The sequence below is a fragment of the Patiria miniata genome, unplaced genomic scaffold (assembly GCF_015706575.1).
Source record: "Patiria miniata isolate m_02_andy unplaced genomic scaffold, ASM1570657v1 HiC_scaffold_5, whole genome shotgun sequence".
In the NCBI taxonomy this organism is placed as follows: domain Eukaryota; kingdom Metazoa; phylum Echinodermata; class Asteroidea; order Valvatida; family Asterinidae; genus Patiria; species Patiria miniata.
The window spans coordinates 41504243-41519476 of NW_024037072.1; the positions used below are offsets into that span (position 1 = coordinate 41504243).

The 15234-nt window shown below is 36.8% G+C and overlaps 1 protein-coding gene across 14 annotated transcripts in view; it reads right to left on the reverse strand.

The window, feature by feature from the left end:
* Nucleotides 1–15234, reverse strand: part of LOC119740218 (1-phosphatidylinositol 4,5-bisphosphate phosphodiesterase beta-1-like) — a 116208-nt gene that overhangs the window by 25158 nt on the left and 75816 nt on the right. For 2 of the 14 annotated variants that reach the window (XM_038215437.1, XM_038215434.1), the window contains exons 17-25: nucleotides 12963–13043; nucleotides 12172–12255; nucleotides 8898–8963; nucleotides 6287–6352; nucleotides 5738–5797; nucleotides 5353–5427; nucleotides 4261–4452; nucleotides 3669–3719; nucleotides 890–910 (exon numbers count right to left, since the gene is read on the reverse strand). In XM_038215437.1, the coding sequence (XP_038071365.1) occupies nucleotides 890–910; nucleotides 3669–3719; nucleotides 4261–4452; nucleotides 5353–5427; nucleotides 5738–5797; nucleotides 6287–6352; nucleotides 8898–8963; nucleotides 12172–12255; nucleotides 12963–13043 (696 nt within the window). The remainder of the gene's footprint in view (nucleotides 1–889; nucleotides 911–3668; nucleotides 3720–4260; nucleotides 4453–5352; nucleotides 5428–5737; nucleotides 5798–6286; nucleotides 6353–8897; nucleotides 8964–12171; nucleotides 12256–12962; nucleotides 13044–15234) is intronic. The other 12 variants (XM_038215440.1, XM_038215441.1, XM_038215443.1 and 9 more) reach the window with 9 other exon arrangements.

The window sequence follows — 15234 nt, forward strand, 5'->3', positions numbered from 1 at the left end:
CATGGCATGAGGATGTAACCATAATATGTAATAAGTATTAAAGTGAGGATTAAATATTGTAGCGAGTGGGCCAATATCATAGAACTGCCAAGTAGAACAGAATTGCTGAGGAATTTAGACACGGTTTTCATCATCCGATGAAAACATCTATTCATTTGCACACCATTTTTCATCGGTTGCTGTTACCATTCAGCACTCCAGACTCAACAGCCATTCAGTTTCAAGAACATAGGTCTGGGAGCTAGATGAGCCAATGTAAAACATTCCCGGATGTCAGCATCTACCTAAGTTTTCTTAGGTCCATTGCATATTTGGAATATACAATGTACTACTTCTTGTGATGTGATGGTGACAAGAGATTCATGTACTAACTTTTCCAATTACCCACCGATAAGACTGCATAGATAATGTTCTTTGCCAATGAGAGTTGTAAAGGTTCCTGAAACCTCTACTCCTCAGAAGTGCGAAACTTTTTATTGAAAAATATGACCTTTTTTTCATGGCAGCCATCTTGGGGTGCCGTGCTCTTGTGCTTTTGTTAAAGGTACGCAAGAGCAGACCTCATGTGCAGCTATTCATTATAACAAAAACACAAAGTTGGCCACTTTATGCGAATGCTCAATGTTCAATTTTGTTTGTGAATGTATCGCTAAAATCACATTTTTATGTCCTCCGTTAGTAACAAATATGGACCCAGTCTATACTCCTACAAGTACAGTGCACTACTGCTCCCGGAAGCCCCTTACAAAAACTATGCTTTTCAGTTTTCTGAAGGAAAAGTGAAATTAAAGAAACCAAGGATTGTTTTCTTCAGCAATTTTCTTCAGTCAGGCAGCTCCATTCAATTGGGTTATTGTAACAAAGCACCAAGCCCACCAAACGCACTTACCACTCCGTCCTAGGGAAATAACTGAAAAGAACAGAACCTAATTTATTTATTTTTGTTTCATCTCAATATATATTTTTTTACACTTCCAACAAACACGGTAAAAAATCTAGAAATAATATAATACCATGGCATCTGGCATATGACACTGCAGGGTGAATATAATATTTTTTTTCAAAAACTAGTGCAGGAATGCTTTTCAACTTTATTGTTTATTGTTTTTAAATTTTTCCCTGTGAAACAGGGGTGAAATTGGGGAAAACGAAAAATCCACAAAGTTATCGGCTCAGGGTTTGAGGGTTGTCAAGGGCCCCCATCCATCCTTAAAGTACCCATTTCTTGTGTTTTATATAAACTCTTATAATAAAAAAAAAACATGTTTAGGCCACCAAAAAAAGTCTCCGGCTTCTGGTATGGAGCTTGTCCATAAAGTGGTGCGGCGACGCGGCTTTTTTTTTTCCTTACTTTTTTTCCTTCAAATTTCACCTGATGACTGCAAATGGTCCCCGACTGAATTTAGTGCAAAATGCATGGGAGCCCAGAGAGGCCACATAAAGCTTATTCTCGACCATAACCCCATCTAAAAACACGTTAAAATTGTGCAGCAGCAGGATTCCAGTCAAACCAGTGAGTTTGGCAGTTTTGAGACATCATCTTACATTGAAAAGAAAACTTTTTAAATTTGCCGACGTGCATGGCTACGGTGACGCGCCCGCAGACCAGACATCGGAACCTTTTTTTTGGCCCTGATATTAGGGAAAAATCCGGGCAAAAAATCTTGAAATAAGGAAAAAATACCGACAAAAAATCTTGAAATCAGAAAAAAAACTGACAAAAAATCCTGCAATCAGAAAAAATCTTGACAAATCTCACCCCTTAATTTAAAATGCAAAAAGTTGCAAACACTGCAATACATGTGATTACCACACAAAATTTATTTGTATAAAAGAATAAACTTGTCTTTATCACATTCCACTATAACAAACTGCACCGGTACACTGAACAATCAAACACGTAAAAGACTATGCTATAAACCTTCGTGCAGTAAATATGAGAAGTATCAAAAGTGCATCAATGAGTAAACCATGAACACCGAAAATAGAATTTAAAAAAGAAGAAAAAAAGAAGAAAGTGTTTTGTATTCAAACATTGGTTTCCATGCATGTATCCCATTGGGATTGCTTTATTTGCAAGAAGTGTGAATAAGACTTAGATTAGACTTACTAGAGTAGGCCTAACATTTCCAGAAACAATCCAAATCCATGAATAAAGAATCCATTTAAGTTTTAGGACAATTAAAACCTTATGTTTTTCATGGGAATTTTTCGTAATCGCATGACCGCATTACAATGCGTGATATCTGAAGTTTTTAACTCATTATTGAGAATATTTTTGAGTAAAAAAAAAATTCTTTTCCAAACCACAAACACAGTTTCATGAAGCCTAATTAATTCATGCATTCAAATAATAAAGAAAACAACCCTTTATTTGCTCCTGAAAGGTTTGTTGATAACTGAAAGCCAACTCTGCATTCAAGTCTATACACATCTGAATAACAATTTGATTTTTCCACACTGCCTACTACAAGTGCATGAAGCCACATGTAATATTCCTGGACATACAGAAAATCACTTCATATTCGTGCCGTAGAAACTTTAAAAGTTGAATTTTATAGTTCAACTATTTAACCTGTGCTTATGCACATTCTAAATGCCAACCTTTTTTTCTATTTTTTCCAAAATAAAACACTTAATTTGGCAAAACACAACTGTTTCTGAAATAAAAGTAACAACTGGGTGTGAACATTACATATAAAAAAGCAGACTATATTTGTGTGAGCGTGTAGAGCAACACTGATATTGTTATATATGCTGCCAAAATAGAGTGCCTACTAGTGACTGGGCAAATAGCGGCAGCTATGGTGATGCTATACAAAGCAACACAGACTGTTTCCTTGTCTTGCTGCCTCAGAAACTTGCATCATTATGTGGTCATGACTATAATGAATATTCATGAGCTATACCAAATGACCTTTACATTCCGTGTGAGAAAAAAACCCCAAGATGGCGGAAAATCATGGACAATCATTGAAAATGAACAACTCAAGCTGAGACTGAAAATGCTTCTGAATGATGGGAAAAAAATGGAATTCGTGATCAAGGAGGAAGGATCGAAATGGAGATCATTTTCCGATGCAAGCTTCTGAGACTGACGTCGAAAAAATAAGCGGTCGACAAGAGAGCACATTTTTTTTTTACCTTCTGAAAAATTGGTTTCCTCTCCCTGACCAATGGTGGAGAGATTTGACATGGTGTGTGAAACACGACGCCTGGCTACGGGTGGGGAAAATGTCCAAAAGGTCAAACAAACTTGGCCTCATTTTGAGTTTGGAATGAATGGAAAAATCAATGCTACATGCTGCATATAATGATGTTAGTACACGAGGGTTATTTTTTTGTACAGGACAAGCTCCTACACTAGCTGTTGCAAGGAAGAAGTTTGATTTGATGTGTTGTCATGTGGAGAAATCCTGTGGATAAAGAAAATGCACGAAATTGGGAGAAAGAGAAAGCAGATGATACCAAACATGTAGATGGTGATGACCTGTGCAGCGTTAGTCTCTCATAAGAATGTGCAATGAACTCCACTGCAAGAAAGATATCACCAAGTGTATGTTAGTAATAACTCCCTGTCACCTCTAAGGAAAGAACAGTAATGATGAAGGATGAGTTGAAAGGTGGCACGTGAAGAACAAAAGGGATTGAAGGAGTTTGATTGTTACCTCGTTTGGGTTGGCTTTCCGGAGCGGCATTTGGCGCAATTTCTGTACTGGCTAATATGGACAAACAATTTTTATTTCAAACAAAATCAAGGGAAACCTGTACTTATCAAGGCTCAATTAATGTCCGAGTTTCTCAGTTTGTTTTAAAGTTGGGTTAAACAATCAAGATCGTGTGATTCTTTTTCTCAGACCACGAATCTGCAAATTACTTTGGACTGTGATTTAGTTTGTACATATTGATTTGATTTTTGTTCTGCCTTTGCAATTAATTGTGTTTTGTTCATTCTGTCTGGATGACGAAATTACACTCAACCAATCTACTCTTGCAAACACACAAAACTTGCGGAAGCGGATTTTTTTTTTAAATTAATTAAATAATACTAGGCTATTGCTTTCTCTAAAAAAAAAAAAAAACATATATAAATTGGAAATGCCGACTGTTTCACTGCCTTCAACATGACAGGCACCTCGATGAAAAACTTTCAACTGTTGTGGAATAAAAGTGTGTGAATAAATTGCCGACTTGCTAGCTAGCAGGGTGACTACTGACTAGCTTATGGCTGTTTCTTTCTCTCTCAAAAAACATGGATACCTTTGCGATTTGTATTTTCATCCTTGGCTCGGGACATATTGAGCGTTTCACCGCCCTCTTCATCCTTCTTTGGCAGCTTGGGGCTGGGCCTAGGGCTGGGCCTGGGGCTGGGCTTGGGGCTAGGCTTGGGGCTAGGCATGGGGCTGGGCCTGGGGCTGGCCGAGGGACTTTCCCGAATCTTGTTAATCTGACCTGTTAAAACAAGACAACACGCCCTTCACTCATCAACTGAACACATTTGAAAAACTAAACAACCAAAGACATCAAAATTTGTTTAGTTTGTTACTTTTCATACAAGGATTACAAAATTACAAAATGATATTGCCTTGAATCCACGGTGATTTCATTTTGGCATTTTGGCAATTTCTGAATTTATGGCGACTTGATTACATTAACGGGATTTTATCTCAAATAGCAACAGATCCAAATGACGCATGTAGACAAAAGAATCGATTTTCAAAATACCTAAGAGTAATTTCCAAATCATCTCACTAAATGTGCTTTTGAGATATCCACACAACAAATATTTCATTAGATATAAAAAAAGACATCTACAAATTGTGAAAGTTAAGAAACCCCTTCACCAAAAGTTATGCGTTTCTAAAAATGAGAAAAGATTATTGAAGATTCTTGAAGAAATCTGTAAAAAAAAAAAAAAAAAAATATCTGTCACCCAGGTGACCAATGAAATAAATAACAGTGATTGCATGCAAATTTTCACATGCCGCTTCCACCATATTGAAGAGATCCAATCACCACGTGCAGCTACAAAAATGGAGGGAAAATGTTAAGATTATTTGAAATTCAAAAATGTGAAATGTTTAAAAGATTGAAAGAAGGTTCATGGAAGATGTATTATTCGGTTTTGTTCAAAACCAATGCAAAAAAAAGTTACTTCTAATGTTTGTAATTTCATTTGGCATTGTGCATGAATGGTACAGCTCATATTTCCTGGAGATCCCAATTTTATAAGACATTGGCATGCATATTAAACAAAGAAATACATAATCTTGGGAATTAGTGGCTGCTAGGAGAAAAAGGGTGCAAATTCTGGGAGGAAAAACCCTAAAAGGACCCTTGAGAAAGCGTTACCTTCCTCTCCCGCCATGTCAATGGCCGGACGTTGGAATTGACCAACACGCCGGCTTTTGGTCACCACTGACCCCTCTGGACGAACAAACAAACAAATAAAGGAAACAAAATCGATTGACTGTAAGATAGTCAAGTTTAAGGGTTCTTTTTCAGCAAACTCTGTGTTGAGGCCATGAGATCTTTAGAAAGTGACTATTACAAAAAATTATTTTTGACAAAGTCCATTTTTTATTGGGGGAGGGGGGGGGGGGGCTGAAGATGTCATTTTAAACTGGTGAAATTATCCAGGCAAATGCTAGCTATGACTTGTGTGAATGATTGAAATGAAGGACAGGATTCCACATTTGTAACGTTACACGCCGTTAATATGGAGATAGTCTGGTACCTTCAACTATGGGTCGCTCGGACGGCTCTTTGCTACAGCTCTCGCGGTGCCTGGTTAGAACTGAAAATCAAAATGGCAACAATTTCAATCCTAGCACTCACCCTCACGGATGAAAAAAGTCAAAATTATCAACTTGGCTAAAACAGAAAGGACCATTAAGTAAGAAAAATAAGAATCGATGTTTACATTCTCACTGAAGAATAAGAGTGTTAAAAAAAGAATTCGGACTTGTGCTGAAAAAGTTGTAATGACCACTTGTAGTTACAATAAATACCTACCTAGTAAAAACCCTACAAAAACTAGATAAAAATCAGTAAAGGTGCTTCTTTAGGGGAAAAAAATCTCAGAATTTACCAGATAAAAACATAAAACTATGCTGAGTGAGACATTGTTTGAAAGCCAAGAGTGAAACAAGTAAGTATACGAAGCTATCCAACACATAGTCAAAACAACAGGTAAAAGAGTAAAAGTGCCGGTTAAAAAACCAAAAATATTTCTGACGCACACTCCTATTTAATTTTTCGTTCTTTGTAAACATCACGCATTTACCTTCCCCATTGGTACTGTCTATGCTCGATCGTTTGCTAGACTGGCTCTCTCGACGTTTGGACGACACTGGAAGATTAGGAAGTCGATATTACTGAACTTTTTTTTTATTAGAAGTTAAAGTTTTGAATGTATAATCTTGTTTTTGATTGGCCGATGACTGTTTAGTGTGGAAAAGCTCTGAATGAATAGCAAAAGCCGTGGAAGATGAAAGCAACGTCAACAACTATTTTAAACGGTTGGTTGGCAAGCTCATAAAGATGATCGTCCACTGTTGTCTGATGCTCAGATAAGACTGGGATAGCTGGAGTAGCTCTGACTCCACTTTGTTTCAATACCACACCAAATATCTCTACAGTGTTAAAAGAAACACATCATTTCTTCCTTATTGGGAGTTATTGCATGTTGTAAATTTGTAAAATGCAGGCATGGGCATCGCCAGGATTTTTTCTAGGGGGGAGGGGGCAAAGCACATTTTCCCCCAAATCCTTGTACTTTCGCTAGCATTTTCTCAATTTATCATTTTTTCGAGGGTGGGCGGGGGGACATTAGTCCACCCCACCCCCATTGACTCCTGCAGACGCCCTGTGCTTTACTGTTTCCACTTTCTGAATTTGACACTGGTCTTTGTATACACCAAGCGACATTTTGTTTATGAAATTGGATGTTGTGGTCACGTGATGCCAACTTCCAGCAAATGGTTCTCTTCGGCACTGCATGTATGTCTCTTGAAATATGAATGGTTTAAAAAGTGTTGAAATTAATGTGGGCCAAATAACATGCAAGAGATGAAAATGTTTGTGTTGCCCAGCGGTAGCCTGTCAGCATGGCGTCCCAGGGCACATGGCCTTTAACTCTCTTTCCAAGTTGCACAAGCAGCAGCAGTTTTCCTGGCTCCAGAAGACAGGACTTACATAACCGTGGAGAAATAACCCATTGAGTTCCTGTACAACACCAAACCACCTGCCTGTTACTCCCTATAGACCATTATCATGTTGATTTTTTTTTTCCCATTCAGATCAATGTAACCAAAGCGAGGCTGGAAGGAAAAATAGTCTGGTTCCTTTTTGTACAAAAACATTATTATACAGTACTGTTATTGGATACAGGGAACATGACTACAATGGTGGAAGCATGATAAAGGTCTATACCATCCTAGACTGCCCCAGCACCAGATGGTTTTATGTTCTCATCATGAAATAAATACAATGTAATACAATGTATACATGGTGCTTATAGGTTAAAATACAAAAGGAGTGAACACATCTCGTCATTTTTTGGTGATGACTAGACTACTCTATGACTAATTTGTTTTTTTTAGTAGATAATTCCAAGAAAAGGCAGGAAGCACCTATACTCCAAAAGGACTCTTGACACAGAAAATAAGACTATAGGAAAGCAGTGGCGCACCCAGGATTTGGTTGGGGGGGGGGGCTCAAAAAAAAAATCCCCAATTTTTTTGGAAGTTAAATTTTTCTTCAAAACATTTTGCCCAATTTTTTGGCTGCAGAACAAATTGGGTTTTTTTTTTGGGGGGGGGGGGGGGGAGACGGACTATTTTGACGTTGGTGGCACCACTTACATCCCTATTATACTACCCGAAAATAAGCCAAATACATATCACCAAGGTCAAATCGTGGGACTAAAAAAAAATCCACCCCCAAAAAAAAAAAAAAAATTGACAATCTCTTGGGGGGCTTAACCCCCCCCCCCCCCCCCCCCCCCCCCCCCCCCCGGTGCGCCACTGTAGGAAAGGAATATGAGATCGATGGAGCTTGTTGATGAAGCTCTTGGAAGACTGTGGGTTGTTGGATGGTGGGAAGCACGATTGTGGTAGAGAGTTCCACAATTTGGATGTGCAGACAATGAAGGATGATGAGTGGGATACAGTAGGGTACCTAGGTATCAAGACTGTGAAAGGGTGAGCATTGGTGGCGGGTCTCGTAATCTAATGTAATTTCTGTAAGTGAATGAGGGATGGTTAGTTTTTCAGAAGGCAACTTTGCGGCGGGAACGGCATTCTTATTGGGAGCAACACACAAGCTCTGCTGCAAAACCAAGCGACAGTTATTGACATAAAACTTCGCAATTCGCATTTTGATATTCTTTATAACAATGACTTATCAACAAACATGTTTCAGGTTGTTGCCTTTCCCAAAATAAAACATAAAATTGCAATGCTAAAAAATGTATATAAAGCGGATATGATTTTCTTCTTGTAAAAAGAGTGGATTTCTTTTTTTCTTTTTTTTGCTTTTGAAGCGCAAGCAAAGCTGATAGCTCTTTTGCTCTTCAGTTCATCTGCAACTGTCAATGGTCACTAGCATCAAGCACAAATGAGCATAAAGACTAAATACCTGTTTTTAAACATGATGTCAAGTCTAAGTACTGGGCAAATTTATATCAAAATTCAAGTGAAGTGTGCATCTTATCTATTTGTGCAACAATTGTTTCTTTTCTACAGCACCAGCCAAGCCTTTTGATCTCCAAACTCCACAAAGAAAAGTAAATTTGTTCTTTTTTTTCACAAAATGTGTTCCTCTACATTTTAAAGCCAACATTAGCACCCTCCACCACAGCAAAATGAGAAAAACTCTCTCGGGAGATTCGTTACCTTCGCCATCCATATTTGGACTTAACGTTTGGCTCTCGCGACGTAACTTATTGGACACTACTGACACTGTACAAAGAAAAGGAATGAGACTGATTGATTATCAAAGGGTCAGAGACAACGATGGACGCATACTGTCAACTGTCAAAGCTAAAATCCATTCAATACCTTTCATTCAAAACTGGGTCATCTTCATTCAAAACTGAGTCATCTTCAGCATAACATCATTGTGAAAATCCTTCATGTTTATCTTTTCTTCATTTAGTAATACCTTGGACACTTCACCTGTTGCTACTGGTCAAAAGCCAATCAAGCGGCTGGTTTAAAACTGCCATTTAAACACTGCTGAGAAGCGTTTCAAACTGGTTGAGAAATCCCAGAGTTATAAACTGATGTTTAAAGGCAACTAGGGCCTTCGGCTCAAGCCAATATCCCTGACCAGGCCCCTATTCACTTTTAAACCAAACATTTAACTGCTCCATCACACTACTATCTTCATATATATAAGATGTTCCAAAAGTCAAAGTAATTCAACACCTGATGGGCACAAGTAATTACGGTACACTGCGAAGCATTTGTTAAATATCTTCTTACCATCCACACAATTTTATAAGCTACAGAATTATGGGATTTTTTTCGCACATTACCAGAAGAGAAGAGACTTCCAGTAAATTGCACACAAAAAAACAACAATCAAGACTACAGCACACAGAGAGGACTAAATGTTTATATGTACATTAAGCAGCAGCAGAGAGAATTGTCTGTTTATAGGCTACAGATTATGGCGATAGGTCAGGAGAGGACAATGTTTAGTAATACGTTACGTTGAGAACTTTACAATTTATGATCTGTTCTTGAAATGAATTAAGTAGTTGTATGATAAGCCCTTTTCATGATTGACTGCGCAGCATGGTTGGAGAGAGAAATGGGTCTTACGCACTGGCTATTGATGTCCTTAGACAACTCAGTGAAAAATCAATGAAAAATTGCACTATACACAAAACTTTATAATACGTGCAAATGCCAACCACAGTCAATGCATACACTTCATCCAATCACCTCAACTACATGAAGCATATTTTTTGGAAAACCTCTTTTTTTGGCCACTGAGGTGTTTGTTTCCGGAACAAAAAGTAGGGTACCGGTAGGCATCTGATAATTCAATAACTTTTATGCAGCTTACATGTAAACAACAAGTAATTACTCACTGTCAAAAAGTACACTTAAATAATATGGCAAAAGCTTGGAAACATGTCAATGGGCAACGGTAGTGACAAATCAATTTTAATTTATTATTAAGCTATTAATGGTTTGGTAATTAGGAACTTCAAATCTAAATAAAAATTAAACATGCAGGATAAAAATCAAAACTGAATTAAATCTGAATTTAATACTGAAAAACGAAAAATGCGAAAAAGGAAACAACTCATTAACTCAACATACATGTACAGAACTCTGTGTCAAGGAAGAGGCATGAAAGACAATAATGATTAATACATGTCATGTGAAAAATTCTGATGCGAAATTAATCGTAGGCTGGTGAGAAATTGAAATTCAGTGGAAACTGCCAAATTTGACAGGATGAATCCTGGAAAATCTGAAATTTTGAAGCAACTGGACAATGCCAATGTTATGTAATGTCCGTGACAGAGCTTTCAGAGTAAAAAAAAAGTGAAGTCTGTCGCGAGCCAATGTGGCTCATCAGGCCGGCGTTTATCTCTGGTTTCAGTAGCATGAAACAATTGAGAATATTTCTACTCCCCCTGGATGGGATGTTAGTCCATCGCAGGTTACTCCCCAGCTAATGCCGGTACCCATTTATACTCCTGGGTGGAGAGAGGCTAGTGGGGGTGAAGTGGCTTGCCCAAGGACACAATATTTGACCAGCAATTGGATTCGAACCCCGGACCCTCTGATCATGAGTCACGAACCCTAACCACTAGGCCACACACTCCCCCTGTCTGTAATCTCCTTGACCATTACCTTTTAGAACTCGGTGAATAAACCTGAAAATGATTTTTTTTTTAATCTTATAAATCCATCATCTGGTAATGGTCAAAGAAACTAGGAGTTTTTGTCATTTCTCTGAATCATTAATTAGATATCATAGTTAAACTGGCTCTGTCACGGACATTACACATCCTTCCATAAATGCTGGAATTGCCAAACTATGAAAATGAGGAAAGAAAAAAACACATACCAATGAAAAATCTCATACAAAAATGTGATGCGATCAAGCTACATGAGTCATTTGTCGATCCTGGTCAATTTTTTTTTTATTACAGATTTGAAAAGAGCACAATCTCAACATTGCTGCTGCTGCTGGTACCATCTTTAGTTCCAAAATTATGGAAGTTGGAACACCAAGAGATGTGATAAAGTGGCCCTATTTTGGCCTGTATCTCTAAATAAAAATTCCCGACGAACGACTCATTTAGCTTGATTGCATCACAAATGTATGTGTAACATCATGTAGAATGACAACATAATCTAAGAACAAAATAAATTGCTTAAGATGAAGTCAACATTTGTATCAGGGTGATAAAACAAAATGAAGCATGGCCTGTCGACGTAAAGAAAAGCACTATGGTTTAGAATTCAAATCTGGACGGAAATTGTACAAAAAATTGGCATGTTCAAATAATGTGAGTTAGTCGAGGGAAACCTGGAATAGTGTTAAAAGTTCCTACGATCCAAGATCCCTAAAAAAACACCAGGAGATTTTTTTTGAAGTTTTTGTGGGATTGAGGAGGGTTAAGCCGATCAGTGTTGTTTCACATGGGGCTTGGAGTTCCATGTAAAGTTCCATTTCAAAGAACATGTACAGTGGTGAATTTTGGAGGATTCAGGATGGTTTCTGGCAAAAATGTCCATATAAATATTATATGGACATTTAAATATTTTTATCATCCACATTCGGCTCTTCTGTTTCTGACACTTTGGCCAGGTCTTTAAAGACTGAGGTACATTTCCGACATACACATACAATATGACTTCCACCAATTCATGTTCTACAAACTTTTTGAGAATGGACTCTAAATTCCCACAACATGGTGATAAAAGACAAAACATAAAGTAGACAGATATTACATGTAGCTATAAGTAATTATGTCTGTTTATGTTCGTTTATGACCGTTGCTTAAGCAATGCGAGTACAAAATAAAAAACAAAACAAAAGATAACAAAAATGTAAGAAAACACGTTGATCATTCTCGGCCGAGATGAAAAGCGATGAAGGCAGATGATGAGAGAAGTAGGAATAAGTCTTTTGCGTTACCTTCGTGATCCTCAGATGAAAAAAGGTCATTATCTTTTTCGTCGATCTGAAGTAGCTGAGACCGTTTGCTTGCTTTTCTGGAGACTATAAAGGCATCAGTGTGGGTCAATTGTGGAAAGAGTAAAGAGTATAAACTTTTTTTTAAAATGGTTTGGTCAAGAAATGCCATTTGCCTTGAGTGGCGGAAATACATGTTGAAGATTTGGTTAGGCCAGCATTTTTTTATTTATTTGATTTTTAATTTTTATTTATACATCCATGCATGTGTAGTATGTACATGTACATGTTTAAACACACGGGGGTATATGATATATGCCACTATTGTTTAATTATGAAGGAACCATTTTTAAACATTAACTCTATGTACATGTAGATTTTTTATTTCTGAAAAACGCTGCTCTGGTCTGCAACATGACAAAAGGGAATGTACAACACTTCAGTCAGCTCGAGGTCAGATACAGTTTTTACGTATTTTAGAATTGACAAACACAACTTAAGTTCATTTTTTTTCTTGTGATTAACAATGGTTCATTATGAATGTGGCTCCTGAATTCAAATGTGTTTAGTACAATACCAAAACAACGAAGGACAGACAATTAACTGCACGACAATAATTATATGCAAGAAATCAACCATGAAGTTAAGTAGTGGCACTCTTCAATACTTGAAATTGAATTATGACAATAGATGGTAGAAACGAATTTGCTGTTAAAAAAAGAAAAGTTCAATATGACATTATCGATTGATAAGATAATGATGCCGAAATGAGAAAAAATCATCTTGTTCTATACCTCCTCGTGTTATTTTGGCCGTCTCACTGACAGAAACCTCGCTGTCTATGGACGACTGGCTGTTTAACCTACGACCTGTCCCTGTGTCAAAGGTCACAAATTTTAACATCTACTCTTTAAACACAATGTCAAAAGTGTTGTTAGCTGTGTTTCGTGGAAGTATAACTGAAAATGTTTGAAGCTGAATGTTTGAACTTAGACAATGCAGACAATCATACCATGCCATTATTCAAGCTTTTGCAACCAAAAGTAATGTTGGTGATGTTTTAGTTTGTAGTAATCAAAAATATATTTTTAAAAGAACAAAATATGGCACAGCTGTCTCTTTCAATCAAAATAAAGTTGCATATTGTTTTCATATCTGAAATCTCCATGTTATGCTGAAATGTATTTGTGATGACTGCAACATAATGTGAGAAGACGTAAATGGATATAACAGCATGAAATATGTGACCTGCTCAGCCAAAACTAAAAAAAAAACCAAAAAAAAAAACAAAGAAGAGAGTCTGTTGGATTCAAGTTGCTACTTTTTTAGTCAACTACATGAATGAAAAGTAATGGAAAATAAGCTTTTTTTATAAGGGGCCTGCCTTATCCTTTTAATTTCTAACTGAGCCAGAAATAAATCAGGCTTTGCCAACTAACAAATACATTGTACAAACATGTAGCTCAGAAAATTTCCTTGGGGGGGGGGGACCTGAACTGTCACACAACAACTATCACACAGGCAAAAGTTGGATTTATTGGAAATAAGAGAGCACCAATTTTAAGAGAGACTTGTTTTTGCAGAGTGGGTCACATATTATGGGGTCATGCAACTTAATAGTTATAAGCTGTTTATGTATGGGTTATATGCTTTGTACCATAGGATACTTTGATAGCTAAAACATATATGTTTTGCAGATGTAGTGATCATGTTAAGGTAAAGAGTTTCAGATGAAAAATAATTATACATTTGATGTCTGTCTGATGAGAATTTTTTTAAAGGTTTTGATTTAAACCCAAAAAAAATCAGATAAAAAAATACCGAACCAGACGTTTAGAGCCTGTTCTGTTTCTGAACTGATCCGGTTTAATAACAGATGATGTTATGATAACCAGTTTTTAAGTTGAAGTTGGTGAAATAATCAGCATTTCATGTCAATGAACATTGCTGACAACACCACTATTTGGCAATTGTGTGTTTATGTGACAGATGAATAACGTTGATTCCTCACAACTTTAAAAAGCAATTTGTCATATTTGTCGGTTAAAAAAAAAAACAAGGAAAAAAAGACTACAATAATGTACTGTGGGAAAAAAAGTGTGTATGCATTCCGATTGGTTTTGATATAATTCCAGGGGTCACTGATTTTATCCTCCCTAGGAATTCGCATGAATTATTTTAAGTATCATTCACTACCTTATGTTATGCAAGTTTACATAATTTGTTTCGTAATTAACATGTACAATGCAGGGGTTTAAGTACCAGCAGATTCAGCAGAAACAAAAACCTGTTTCTTGGTAAACCATAAATTGGAAATACAACCTTCATCATTGGGATCATCTTGACAAATAAAATGAATTGTAAAATCGATGAACTTTTATCCGCGCTTTTACGTTAGGCCAAAGTATATAAGCAGTCAAATGAAAGCAAAACAAAAGGTCTTCTACTTATGTGACATATTCTGTACGGTGAGCAACATTCTAAACCAACAGAAACATTGTGACAGAAATATTGGTGAAGAAAGTAACAAAAGTACCATTATTATTAATTTTTCAATTTTCCAAACTTGAAAATGTTTTGCTTTTGAAGTTGACATACATGTATTGTACGTCTTGTTTGTTTTATGGTCAGTTTTTATAAAGTTTTCTTGCATACTCAAGGGAAAAACATTAGTTCTAAGAAGACAGAACTACAAAGCGTCTACAGACACAATATGTTTAGTAGATTTGTAGCTGTAAATGTTAAAAAAGTATATGAAATCAAATCAAACACAATACTTCATTGCTAAAATGGGAAAAAAAATGAAAAGAAGAGCCTCTCACATGGATCTAACTTGGCTGAAATCAAAACAGAGATTCTGTTATTGCAAAACTGAAAATTAATATCATGAATTTGTCTACATTATCAAAGCATGATTTTAGTTTGTACTCAAATTTGTTTGGCGCCTAAAGTGGTCTAGTGACGACAGGAATTGACCTATCATCACTGTTTGCAAGTTAGCACGGCCCCTTATACAACCCTATGGAATTGTCTACATTAAGTTTTGTTTGTCTCAGATTTTGCGCT